Raw genomic sequence first — 13,403 nt, forward strand, 5'->3', positions numbered from 1 at the left:
TTCCACTCCAGTTGGTCCACCTCCCACAATAGCAAAGTGAAGAATAGAGAAAACGGGTGGGTGGGTTACACAAGGGAATAGAGGAAAAAACAGGTGGTGAGGATGGGGAGGTGATAAAGGAAGGTGGTTCAAACAACTTAGAATAGGGAAATGAAAATTCATTAAAAAGAACATCTTTTGAAATGATCATTCTCCCTTCAGGTGTTAGACACTTGTAACCTTTTATGTGAGGTAGAATAGCCAAGGAACACACACTCTTTAGGTCTATAGTGCATTTTATGAGTGTTATAAGGTCTGATGAAAGGGAAACAGGAACAGCCAAAAATTCTGAGAAAGTCATAATTTGTGCATAATTGCCACTAATACCCTTGTTTAATTTGTGCTAAAGTTAATTTGTGAATGCATATTTCTTAATTTTAATTTAATTTATGCTAACTTCTATTTTTATATAATTATATACTATACTAACGTACCTGTACCCAGGATTTTTTAAAAATCCCATACCCCATACCCGTACCTGTGCATCCTAGGTGCTAACTTACTCATAAAAAACAAGTGGAAGTGAGTTAGAAACTCCCATACATGTGTGTGTGTGTGTGTGTGTGTGTGTGTGTGTGTGTGTGTGTGTGTGTGTGTGTGAAAGGATTACAGTACAAACAAAATTCCAACCCATACTAAGATAAGCCAACAGGAAATCAATACAAACACATTCTATGAAAGATATGGGAAAACGAAACTAGGGCTCTAGCTTTTTTTTGGAAAAGCCAAATATATAGATAAGTAAAAGGGACTTCGGCCCAAAGCAAAGAAAAAAATTACAGAGGCCTAGCAAAAATAGGCTAACTATTCAAGTCTCAGAGATCTATTCATATTATGAAATATCCTTTCAGTAAAATTAAGAAATGTTTCCATTTAAAGCTGAAATTAGGGAACACATGAAAAGCATAGCTGCAAAAGACCAACAAGTAAAATCTCTTCTAGAGTGCTTCTAATTCATATAATATCCTGCTAAATTAGACCATCACTGCTAAATTAAATGAAATTCATGCGAAAATCACATGATTATAAAAACATAATTGAAGTTCCCTCATTAACGCACATTAATACTATGAATATCATACTCATATATAGACTACAAAATTAAACAATAACATGTAGACAATATTTTCTTTCCTTTCTTAGAGTATTATGCAAATGCAATTACTATTTTCAGCTTCAACATCTAACAAAATTACACTTTACAGAGACAGTATAATAACAAGACATAAAAAGAAGGCTTTTGTACCTGGTATACTGTTTGTAAGATTTCGAGTGAGGGCTTTCAAGAACATAAAGAAAAGGTCCAGTTAAGCAGAAGTATCTCCGCTGCCACACAGCTTCCCTGTTTCCCACGCCCTATTACATTTTTATTGAAGACAGACAATATAGTAAATCAGATGATGGTGCTAAGAATAACATAAATTACCAATAGTTAAGCTAGCACATATGAAAGAAACCATTACCTTCCAAGTTAAAAGAGATAACCACCCCTCTAGGTCAGCCTGATTCCAGGGTCGAAGAAACTCAGAGCTTCCATCATCCCCTTCCTCAAAGATCTTTATAACATGCATCAATCGATGATACCGAGCAGGAGAAAAATGAAACGCCAATGATGGAAGCCTCACAGCAAGGCGTGTTGAAGGATAATATGGGGTCTCTAACAGAATCTGGTCATAGTGAGAAAAATTGGAATGCTTCTTATCTAAAGAGAAAACTATCACAAATAATTCGAACTTGTCAAGGATGATTTATACCTGTTGAAGCTGTAGGATGACTCCACATCTGTCAATAATTGGAAAGAAACTAGTATTGGTGGAATGGGTCAATTTATTCACAGAAATTTCGCTCCAATGATAGTCACCATCAAACAAAAATGCTGATACATCACTTAAAACCAAATCAAATCGCAGGTACATATTATCCTCAGCTGATTCCTGTCGACTGTCGTCCTGCATCCATTTTTTTTACAGTTTTTAAAAGATTAAGCAAGCTAGATGAAGATATTACATAATTATCAGGAGTATCAACCTGTGTACGAATCATCAAGTTCCCCAGGTCCAGTAAAAGCTTTGTAGCATGGGTATTATCAGGATAAAAATCAGTAGGAATAGTGATCTTGGGAGCTGCAATATCCAAATCCAATGAAAACCTAATATATAAGCAACAATTTGAGTTAGCAAGGAGCTTTTCCAGAGGGTTTCACTAACTCCTCAGTTACTGCATACAAGTAGCTTCAAAATTTTGCTCCATAATTTTCTACTTCAAAATTATATTTGCTACATCCAAAACACTCCGCATCAAACCAAAACAACATACAAGTTTTATAAGTAATGTTAAAGAAGTATTGGCTTAGCTTGCATTTTTGGAATAGCAATCATATATTGCGTTTTATAAGCAATTTCAAAGGTGTAGAATTCACAAGGAAAATGGTGAAAGATGAAGATAAAGGGGCCAAAATGCTGGATTTGTTGTTTTTCATTCCTTGGGAGAAGATGATGATGAAGGGGATAAAGGTGATGGAAGAAGGATTAGGGTTTTAAAAAATTAGGATTTTTCTTTTTAAATTTCAATTATTTTTTAAATTATTAATTATACATGTGTAATTTAAATTTTAAGTAAAAATGACGTAGGCATCTTAGCCTCCGGTGAGAACTAAAATCATACAATTCAAAAGTTCAAAGGACTCAAATGCAACTTTGCTTCGGCGAGGGACTAAACTCGTCCGGCGATATAATTGGAGGGACCAAAAACATATTTAACCCTATCAAATATGATACTAATATTGTATTTGTGCATCATTGGTTAATACTACACAGTACACATAATAGATGTGCTTTAAATGCAACTCATTTTATGCTATCTAATTCTAACAAGAGTTGTAAAAATAACCTGGCATGATCCTTTAGTGCTCTGTTCATTTGTTGCTGTGCAGTGCGCTTCACCTCATCAATTTTCAACTAGGAACAATGATACGAACTGATGAGATCATTCTACTATGCAGGAGTAAACAGAAGAACTCTCCATAAAGACTAAAATAAATTGTGATTTTATCATGAAAATATTGTCAGACAACCACTTAATCCCAAAAGCTTAAGCTGTTGGGTAAGGGCCACTTTAATGGTTTTATATTATACTCTAACACGCCCCCTCACGCAAGAGCCCTTTGGGCTTGAAGCGTGGATAAATGCACAGGCCCACCTACCATGTGCTTAATTAAATTCCACTTTTTAATTAGAAAGTGAGGGGAGCAAGGATCGAACTCTAGACCTTTCGGTCATAGAGGCTCTGATACCATGTCAGACAACCACTTAATCCCAAAAGCTTAAGCTGTTGGGTAAGGGCCACTTTAATGGTTTTATATTATACTCTAACAAAAAACCATTAAAGTGGCCCTTACCCAACAGCTTAAGCTTTTGGGTTAAGTGGTTGCTTGACATGGTATCAGAGCCTATTCTAGATCCATTTGTTGTGGAGACCACCCATATTTGGGTCACCCGTTGTTGATCCCACGTTCCAGTCTGTTCAATCCTGGACGTGAGGGGGTGTGTGGGTAGTGCAAACCTCAACTCTTGAGCTAGCTTTTGTGGTTGAGTATAGGCCTCCCGATTTCTAATATGGTATCTGTTGGGTAAGGGCCACTTTAATGGTTTTATATTATACTCTAACACGCCCCCTCACGCAAGAGCCCTTTGGGCTTGAAGCGTGGATAAATGCACAGGCCCACCTACCATGTGCTTAATTAAATTCCACTTTTTAATTAGAAAGTGAGGGGAGCAAGGATCGAACTCTAGACCTTTCGGTCATAGAGGCTCTGACACCAATGTCAAGCAACCACTTAACCCAAAAGCTTAAGCTGTTGGGTAAGGGCCACTTTAATGGTTTTATATTATACTCTAACAATATACAGAAAAGAAACAGAGAATATAACAAAGAAAGGAAGAAACAGATCAAAAGATTAAAACAGAAGCTTACATAGAAACCAGAATGATACGGAAGCTACATTTTATTTTGGATTTACTTGATCCTGTTCATCTCAGCTTATTACCAATCTAATATAGGAGAGCTTGTAGTTCAGATTTATCTAGTTTTTTTTCATACAAAATTTTTCTTCCAGATCCTAACTGACTCTCCTGATGACCGGATATTCCTTTTTAACAAACCAATTTGTAAATTCAAAGGTCTAACTAAAGGCAATATTTTTGTTTGGACTGAAGTACTTTATAGGATTAACACAGCTGATCTGCTGTAAATCTGCAGGCCACGCCCTGCTCTACATCCTGGTTTTTTAAATGTGCTCTTTTAGGCATTTGCAATTCATTGCTGCATTTGATTGGAGAATGCCCACATGTTTAATGAAGTCTTCATGCCTCTTAAACTTTGTTGAGAAGTCCCACAGTGAGATATGGCCAAGATAGCCCTTATATATGGGAAGACAATCCTCACCTCTTCAGCTAGGTTTTGGGGTAGAGTTAGGCCTCCCAAATTCTAATATGGTATCAGAGTCTATCCTAGATCTGTTTGGTTGAGACCTCCAGTATATGGGTCACCCGCAGATGTTCATTCCTATAGATCCCATGGTCTATATGTCCAGCATCGGGCGTGAGCAGGTGTGTTGACTGTTGAGAAGTCCCACATTGACAAGAAATATGGCCAAGATAGCCCTTATATATGGTAAGACAGTCCTCATCACTTGAGTTAGCTTTTGGGGTAGATTTAGGCCTCCCAAATTCTAATAAACTTATTAAAGAAGTTCTGATATCTTAGTTAATATACAAGTCTGGCTTTACATGTTAACAAATCTGGAGAGAGAGAGAGAGATGCTAAATAATACCTGCACAGCAGCTGCAGTTTCTAGTGCTATGGTCTGACTCACAGTGGCATTAGTTTCAAAGAATTTCACAATTTGATTGATGCTATCCTTCATATACTGTCCAAACTCCAAAGACAAATCAGTATACAAGTAAACAAAACAAATAAAAACTCAAACAGATGGAAGGGGGACAAGATAAAAACAGCATACAGTCATGTAACATGGAGAAGCTTTGGCAACCATACTCCAGTCCACCTTGTCATCAAAAGGCTTGTACTTGAAGACGCCAACTAATGAGTCAAAGGAAGCTGCACTCTGAAAGGATGTCAAACAAATATTCAGGATACCACATATTGTATTATGCATGCCAAAAAATCAAAATACAGGGGAGGGGGGGGGGGACTACATCAATTATTAGAAGTCCAACCTCTGCAAGGAGACCTTTAGGTGATGATAACTGATATGAACCCAACTTAATGTCAAAGACCTTTGTTTCTGGATAAAGCTTCACTGAGCAACTGAGGTCTTCACATGATAACTCAGCAACAAGATCTTGGGCTTCCCCAATAAGCTTTGAAGCATTGTGATTCATGTGAACTACCAGGAAGGTATGCATAACATCTGCCTTGCTATTTACAGGCGATTGCCCATCATCACCTTCCTTGTACCCAATTATTTTATTTAACCGGTTCCAGTCCTCTTCACTGAAAGATAATTCCTCACTGTCCTCTTTAGGAGATTTACCGGTCCTGGCAGTGTACATGATCATAGGTAAACAACAGACCAAAACTAAAATAAAATACATTTTTTTAATTTCTGAGACAAGAAAATAAGAGAAGACTCTTCACCATCCAAATGACCACCAAGAGTTCCCCGCTTTCTGTTTTCTCACACTGAGATTTGGTTCCGCTGATTGCTCCACAAATTTGTGAGCCAACATTCTGCAAACGCCATGACAGAGAAATATATAAAGCTTGAAGAATAAACATGAGGGTCCCGAAGTCTAACACGCCTGGCATTCATAACATTCATGAATATTTCAGTTGAACTTGAATCAAAATATGTGGATTGCAAGGTTGTACAATAGCAAGTCGACACCTTCAAAAAGCTAAGCTTATCATCCCTATACAATCATTACAAAGAAAACATATGCACAATCTAACACTGACTATGACTATATACTATAACTGAACCAACTGATGATTTCCTTACATGCCAATGATATATTACATGATTAATGACTGATCAATATTAAATAGCCTATACCAGACATATATTCAAGATAAACAATATACCTCCATTGCAATATAAGTTCAATATCAAGTTCATGATCTAGGTCTTCAATCTCTTTGTTCCCACTAATTGTCACCTGACTGGGGTCAGATTTAAGCAATGAAGCATAGAGATAGATATATCTCTTACGCAAGCTTGTATATCTTAAAACTTGCTCCCATGACATTTTTCCACTGAAAGAAATACAATATCGTTAGACCAAGAAGTACAAACATCAAAACATGATAAGTGACGATCAAACTATTATCATTAGATCCCAGAAAGCTCCAATATTAGTATCTGAAAATGTTCACACAATATTCTGAAACTTGAGAGAACAAACTTAAAGAGGGTATTTGGTTTGATGAAAAAGAGAAAACAAACCAAACAACCATGAAGTTTGCACTTGGAAAGGGTGAATGGAGATTCAGGTGGAGAAATAGATAGAAGAGTGCTAAGTGAAAACGTTAGACAAGCATCTTCTGGACATTTAAGCCTTTTCCAACTAACATGTTTCTAAGTTAATTAGGTAAAATACTAGTCTTATTTGATATACATTAAGCTATTAGATTGTGGATTATTTATACAAGTCACATGATAATTAGTATTTGCATATCTTAGCTTGGCAATTGATATAGGTAGTGCATAAGGCCGTGAACAAAGATGCAATTAAATACCTTGCCTTCTTCATCTGGTCAGATACAGCTCTGTAAGCATACTTCCACCAAGACCTGGGATCCGCTTTTACCGGTACCGGAGGACGGAAATGAGCATACTTAAGACGTTGGTTAAATGCAGCAAAGTTGTCTGCTAGTTTCATGATATCCCTGTATCCATCCTGCAAAGACAAAAATGCAGAGGTTATCCCACAAATAATAATTTCAGGCAACAAAAAACCAAAAAAAGAAAGATAAAATGAACCTTAGACAAGCTGATTGTAACATCATCCAAATTCACCACCGCCTTCTGTAAAGGTTGTTTGCTATCAGCAACTTCATTCAGAAGCAGCTTGGAATAATTTCCTTTCCCAGTCACTGGTTCCAGAACGTATGAGTGCTTTTGTAACAAACGGTCAGCTGGCTTCCCATCTTTAGTGCCAAATTTAAATATCTGATTTGCAATAAGAAAGTTACTAAGAGAAAATAATAAGGAGGAGATAGAGTAATGAAATAATGATGAAAAAAGTTTAATAATGTGACACCTCCAGAGGAGCCAATTGAATAATACTATTAGAGGTACTTCAAATATTTATGGTTCCAATGAAATGAGTTTTGAAATGTGAACAAGTCGTGTAGTATGCAGCTATTTTAAACCTAAAAGAAACACTACTTTAAACCAAATTTTTTACATCACAAAATTGTTGATAGAAAGGACAAAACTCAAACCACTCGTCAAGTGGCTTTTAACTCTACATCAAAGAATGACATACTCAAAAGCCAATAAAGGTATTTGCTTTCTTTTAATAACCCTAGAAGTGTTGAAGTACCAAAAACCAATGCCATGTCTTCTAGAAGAACCTTGTATCAATATCAATATAAACTTAATAAAAGAAGAACAAAGGAATTAAGAATGTGAATCAAAACAGAAGATTTGTAGGGAAATCATTCCAAATTATCCAAAGATCGTTTTCTAGTGACTTTAATCTCCAAGAATAACAGAGTGCACACAATTAATTAGTGTCTCTAACATTTAGATTATTAATCTCGTAGAGACAAATTCTTCATAGTGTAGGATGTGATAGATCTTTCATCTCACCTTAAAGCAGACTGGATAACTCAGTATTTTTTTCTTTGTCAAAGTTTTGATAGCACAAGGAAACTAAAAGCTTAAGTTATTAAATAGAAGCAAAGTATTGGTTTTTACCTCTGAGCAATAGATATTATAAAGACAAATCTCAAAAACTACAAATCTATCCTGGTAAAAGCTAATCTAGATCCACCAAACCAATACTTTTAAGTATTAGTAAACTTAACCGGAAATGGAGAATCTATCCATTACATCCCCCCCCCCCACACACACACACAAAATCTAAAGGAACAGAACAAAAGAAGAACAATCTGAGTCCCCAACCACAGAGCAAGACTTATCAACCTTATAGTATCTTGATAATCAAGCTTACTAGGATACCCCAAACACAATAACTCCATAAATACATAACAAATTAGAACAGAAGAGAACTCCAAAGTAAGCTAAGAACATAAAGAATATACATATCCCTAGCCGTAAGTGTTCCTTCTAGTATACAACATACATACCTGAAACCACTCGGAAGGAAGCAAATCTTCCCATTCTTTGCTTGCATGCCATGGAATAATATCTGAATCTAAATAAACTGCTAGGCGATCAAGTTCAACGGACTGCAAACCAATGAGAAAGGAAAATATTAAAGACAAAGAAAACACTAGCGACACGATGGTTACACAAAGTGAAAGGCAATAATCATTTCAGATTGAAGTGAGATTATTCTTGTTAGAATATAATATAAAACCATTCATTTAGCCCTTACCCAACAGCTTAAGCTTTTGGGATTAAGTGGTTGTTTGACAATTCTCATTTTGCAATTAAGGAATGAATTAATGTTCTTAGTAATTCGTTGGTATGCAAAAAGATCCATTGAAGACAGCTATAAAGTAAGTGAATAAAGTATTAAAGTCATAGAAAAATAGAAAATTATGAACAAAATAAGCTTCTTACTCTCAAACAAAGAAAACTTAAAGATAGAAAGTTTAAGCTAACCTTCCATTGTTGCAATGCAACATATACTTCACAATTTTATCAAAGTTAAATAAGCATCTGAATCAGTACAAAATGTTTTCACTGTTAGTCAATATTGAGTTCATACAAAGAAAAAGTAGAACCTTTTGGATAAGATCCAGTGCACCTCCAGTGATAAAAGTTTCTTTCCCAGTATCATCAACTGTCACAGCTGAAAGTTTGTCCAACATAACACCAGCTGCAAATGGGTGCCCTGGATTGCTACAAGACGGGATATATCAGATAAGAGAAAGAAGACCTAAAAAGCCATGTGAGATTTAATTTACTTTCACAAAGCATTAGACATTCTCCTTTACCTCTCACCATCCTCATATCTGATGTGAATATTAGAAATTGAAAGCTTCAAATTTCCAATTATGGTGCTGATGAGGGATCCCAACCATGATTTATTCTTGAAGTTAAACCAAAAAAAAAAATACAAGTTATTCCTTAACATATGGAGCATGCATGCACGCGCTGATAAGAAGGAAGCAAAAGTTTTATGGCAATGAAAAAGTTTTATCTGTCATTGGATGCATCTGGAGGGAGCAAAACAGTCCTTTTTTATGGGTGTTTCGTTACCTCTTAACTTATTGTAGGAGGGGTTGCATTTACGGTCTCTTAATAGTACTCTGCTATTGAGTATTTTAAGGAGTTACCATTTCACGCAACTACACCTGAACAGTTTTTTTGCAGAACCTTGGGAGGATGGATTGATGGTTTTCTGGAACCACCACCTAAGGCAAAAACCTTATATTCATAATAATAATAAAAAAAATAACAGATAAGGTAAAGCTCATACCATTTCTGACTTTAGTTGTTGTGACTTCTCCCATAGTTTCAATTCCATCTCCTGTTGATAGAAGAGATTCAGGTCAGAATGAGAGAGAAAGAGAGGGAAACCGTGAGAGAATTTCTTCTCCATGCTCTGAATAGTTGGTTGAACAGGATACACATACATGATTTATTACATTTTATAGTTGTAGCTACAACACTATAACTACCCAACAGTTATTCAGATAATTACCACAGATTATGTTATCACAGCTCTTAATACCAAATTGACTAAGGATTCATATTCAAATGGAAGGCCTTCAAGGAGTCTGAAATTGTTTCAAACATCAGCAAATATTCTACAGTTGTGCAATTAGACGAAGTAGTATCGCGCGACTCGGTGTGCAATCGTTGATATTTTTCTTTTGTTTGTGAAAGAAAATGAGTATGAAATGTATCCCAAAGTTTATAACCGTGCTTGCAACCTATCAACTTGGTGAGGATTGAGCAAAAAATCGATGACTATAACCAAGAAAGGAGGGGCGTATTTTGTAGCTCCCAAGACAAGTATTCATCACTGATAGTGCCACAATCTCTATCGGATTCCAATCGAAATATTGAATGAATCTGTAGATTGACAATAAAGACATGGAGGTTGTGACTAGTGATAATTGATTCAATTTGTTGTTTCCAAAGGAGGAAATTTTTTTTGTCTAGCTTTTCTGAAATGAAATGGGAGAATGAGATGCGAGCATTTGCTGGAATTTAAACAGGTGATGGAGCAGCAGAGGTCGAAGTCCTTCTCACCGGCGATATTGGCGAGTGGCGACTGTGAAGAAGGCTACGGAGAACCGATGACACCCATGTCACCCATGAAACAATACAATGACTAGGCTCTAGATACCATACTGAAGGCTTAGGGGTAGAGAGAATTTCAGAAACTGAAAAATGATTTCATTGATTGAATAAGGTATTACAGATTCATGTATATAAAGAATCCCAGCATTCTGTTGCGCTCTTAACAGCCAAAACTACCACGTAACTAACCATACAACTTGCACTAACTAGCTAGAGCAGCCTAATAGATAATTTCCTGCACATCAAGAGTAGCTTAACTACCATACTCCAATACATAGTCACTAACACATGATGCCAAAAATGGAGGAAAAGTATATTTTATCAAATAAGTACTCTTCAAGTAACACTGGATACACTTGTTTACCTACTTCTTACTCCTTAGTTCTCACCTCTATTCGGATCTTCTTGGCTTCTTGCACAGCATCTTCACTACATCCCTCAACTTGGGTAGCAGGTTCAGCTAATAAGAAAATGCGATCCAAATATACCAAAACGGGATCTTGACCGAGCCTGCTCCATGGAACCTGTAAAGAAATATATACATCAAACATGATTATTAGTCATGCAGAAAGGAATATGCTAGTCAAATAGTCTGCTAAATTAGATTATATGGTAGAGGGCTTGAAAACTTTTTTTATGCAAAAATAAATTTAGTTAAAGAGGAAGGTAAAAACTAAATTACAAGGGGCTGATAGGTTATCCCAGTATCCTGCAAAAAATGAAAATGGAAAAGAAAAAGGAATTATCCTAATAATGATTTTCTACCATAATCTATAACAACCCTACAGGCCTGTAACATGTATCTTCCACCAATAGATAATAGAAGAACCACACACAATAAAAACTATCTCCTACATACAGCATTGGCAATTACAATATCCTCCTAGAACAATAAAACAAGGAAGATCAATAGAAAAAAGAACACTCCATAGTATCCCATGTCCATGCTGCTTACCTTGCTCTGTTAACATGTCATACTCAAACAGAAATATTGACAATTAAAATCAAAAAAACAGACTACATAAGCTAACGAGTGGAAAAAACATCCCCCACCAACCTTGAGTTTCACTGATCCAAGAAAACCTGCCTTAACCTTCACTGGCAATTTTAAAGCATTGAGAGCCTCGGGCTTCAGCTGCATATTCTTCAGCTCTACATCGCCTGTTTCATATTTTGGTTTTAGGGAAGAAAAAGATCAGAGATACATAAACAAAAACTGATGACAGCAAGATACAAATCAAAACCACAGAAATGTACAACCATAAACTAATTAAATCTTTCAATAGTTAGTGACTGACTGTGATACATATATGATATATGTATGCATGGATTGACCTTTCCCACAAATGCACAATGAACTTGGAATTAGTAGAACTAAGTAACAAATTAAGTATTGAATACTCCAACATACCAACACATTTCCAGGAGTATGAAATAAAAGAAAATAGTAAACAACCAATATAGCTAAAAGCCTGTTTGGATGCAAACAAAAAAGCACTTATTGGAGCTTATTCAGTGCATTTTTAAGTACATACGCTCCAATAAGCTCTAATAAGCTGGTATCCAAACACGCCCTAAATGTCACTTGCTATTTGCAGAACCATTTATGATTTATCTAAAACCTTCTTCCCTCACATTCAGAACTATAATGACTTGAACTATGCAGAAACATCAAATTCACCAAACAACAATGTTCAAACCCAATTTGCAAATAAAATTACTCGCGCATTATCGCTTCGATTGCGTTGGCACAGTCAATAACCGATTGAACACTTGAAATTCAATTCACAGATATGAACGCCATGTATTTAATTTAAACCACACAAACTCAAAACCTCACTGTAATTTCAGTTCATCACTGAGGTTACAATAAAAAGCGTTAAACCTTACAGAAATGAATAGAAAGTGCTTAAGAAGAAGAGGAGCAGAAGAATTGAGGATTGTTCACCTTTCCAGACACTGATTTTGAGAGCTTCTTTGTTGAGACCCCTGACATAATTGCCAAGGTACCTCTGCAAAAGGTACGCTACCTGATCCTCCAGCATCGTGTTGCCAAAGGATCATATATCACCACGACGATGATGATCGCGACGGTTACAACGGCGAAGACGGCACCGAGTAGCTAAGGTGAGAAGACGAAGAACAAGAAGAAAGGAGTGAGAGATGAAAAATGAACTCCTCACGAAATGCGTGATTCGGAACTTGTAGGCCACGTTGCTACTCCAAGAAATAAAATAAATAAATAATTAATAATAGAATCCCAAATTACAATACTAGCCTCTGTTGTCTGGACTGTAATGTAAGGGTGTGAAAATAGCATCAAATTCTATTCTAGTATATATATTATTTAACCAGCAAGAAAATACTTGATATTAATTCCATGGTCACTTTAATTTTTTTCAAAATTTATGAATTGATATGAAAATTACTTGATATTGATAAAAATGTACTTACATCAAAGTCTAGGAAAACAAATAGGGGTTGAAAGAAATGGTCTGATTCTTTAATTTACGCATATAGTATATGTTAATATCCGGAAAGAATTTCTATTTATGTATTAATGTTTTGTATAATTTTTTGATAAAGTATGAGATTGAAAGAAATGAAAGAAATATGAGAATGTCGTATGAATGATATAATGCGTGTTTAAATGTAAGTTTGTTGAAAAAAAAAAATGGTAAGTTGAGAGGATGAACTTTAATATATTCAGACTCATCTTTTCTTACATTATTTTTTAAATTTTGTTATTTCTTTCTCACATAGAATTAGAAATAAAATGTTTATGGTTCTTTTATATAAAAATATCTTACTTACCATTCAACAACAACTTCACTTTAAAAGCAATGTTTAATGTGACCGACATGGAGGAATGGTCGACGTGGGCACGTGGCATGAT

At 35.7% G+C, this 13,403-nt stretch overlaps 1 protein-coding gene across 1 annotated transcript in view; it reads right to left on the reverse strand.

The window, feature by feature from the left end:
- Nucleotides 1-12,686, reverse strand: part of LOC130740996 (uncharacterized) — a 47,457-nt gene extending 34,771 nt beyond the window's left edge. The window contains exons 1-19 of the mRNA XM_057593748.1: nucleotides 12,456-12,686; nucleotides 11,565-11,668; nucleotides 10,897-11,031; nucleotides 9,678-9,728; nucleotides 9,193-9,287; nucleotides 8,980-9,097; nucleotides 8,377-8,478; nucleotides 7,043-7,231; nucleotides 6,799-6,959; nucleotides 6,145-6,315; nucleotides 5,698-5,790; nucleotides 5,277-5,598; nucleotides 5,060-5,164; nucleotides 4,871-4,966; nucleotides 2,929-2,996; nucleotides 2,068-2,188; nucleotides 1,794-1,988; nucleotides 1,503-1,706; nucleotides 1,286-1,395 (exon numbers count right to left, since the gene is read on the reverse strand). Of these exons, the coding sequence (XP_057449731.1) occupies nucleotides 1,286-1,395; nucleotides 1,503-1,706; nucleotides 1,794-1,988; nucleotides 2,068-2,188; nucleotides 2,929-2,996; nucleotides 4,871-4,966; nucleotides 5,060-5,164; nucleotides 5,277-5,598; nucleotides 5,698-5,790; nucleotides 6,145-6,315; nucleotides 6,799-6,959; nucleotides 7,043-7,231; nucleotides 8,377-8,478; nucleotides 8,980-9,097; nucleotides 9,193-9,287; nucleotides 9,678-9,728; nucleotides 10,897-11,031; nucleotides 11,565-11,668; nucleotides 12,456-12,552 (2,537 nt within the window). The 5' untranslated portion in view covers nucleotides 12,553-12,686. The remainder of the gene's footprint in view (nucleotides 1-1,285; nucleotides 1,396-1,502; nucleotides 1,707-1,793; nucleotides 1,989-2,067; nucleotides 2,189-2,928; nucleotides 2,997-4,870; nucleotides 4,967-5,059; nucleotides 5,165-5,276; nucleotides 5,599-5,697; nucleotides 5,791-6,144; nucleotides 6,316-6,798; nucleotides 6,960-7,042; nucleotides 7,232-8,376; nucleotides 8,479-8,979; nucleotides 9,098-9,192; nucleotides 9,288-9,677; nucleotides 9,729-10,896; nucleotides 11,032-11,564; nucleotides 11,669-12,455) is intronic.
- Between the last annotated feature and the right edge of the window lie 717 nt (nucleotides 12,687-13,403).

This window comes from Lotus japonicus, chromosome 2, assembly GCF_012489685.1.
Source record: "Lotus japonicus ecotype B-129 chromosome 2, LjGifu_v1.2".
In the NCBI taxonomy this organism is placed as follows: Eukaryota; Viridiplantae; Streptophyta; class Magnoliopsida; order Fabales; family Fabaceae; genus Lotus; species Lotus japonicus.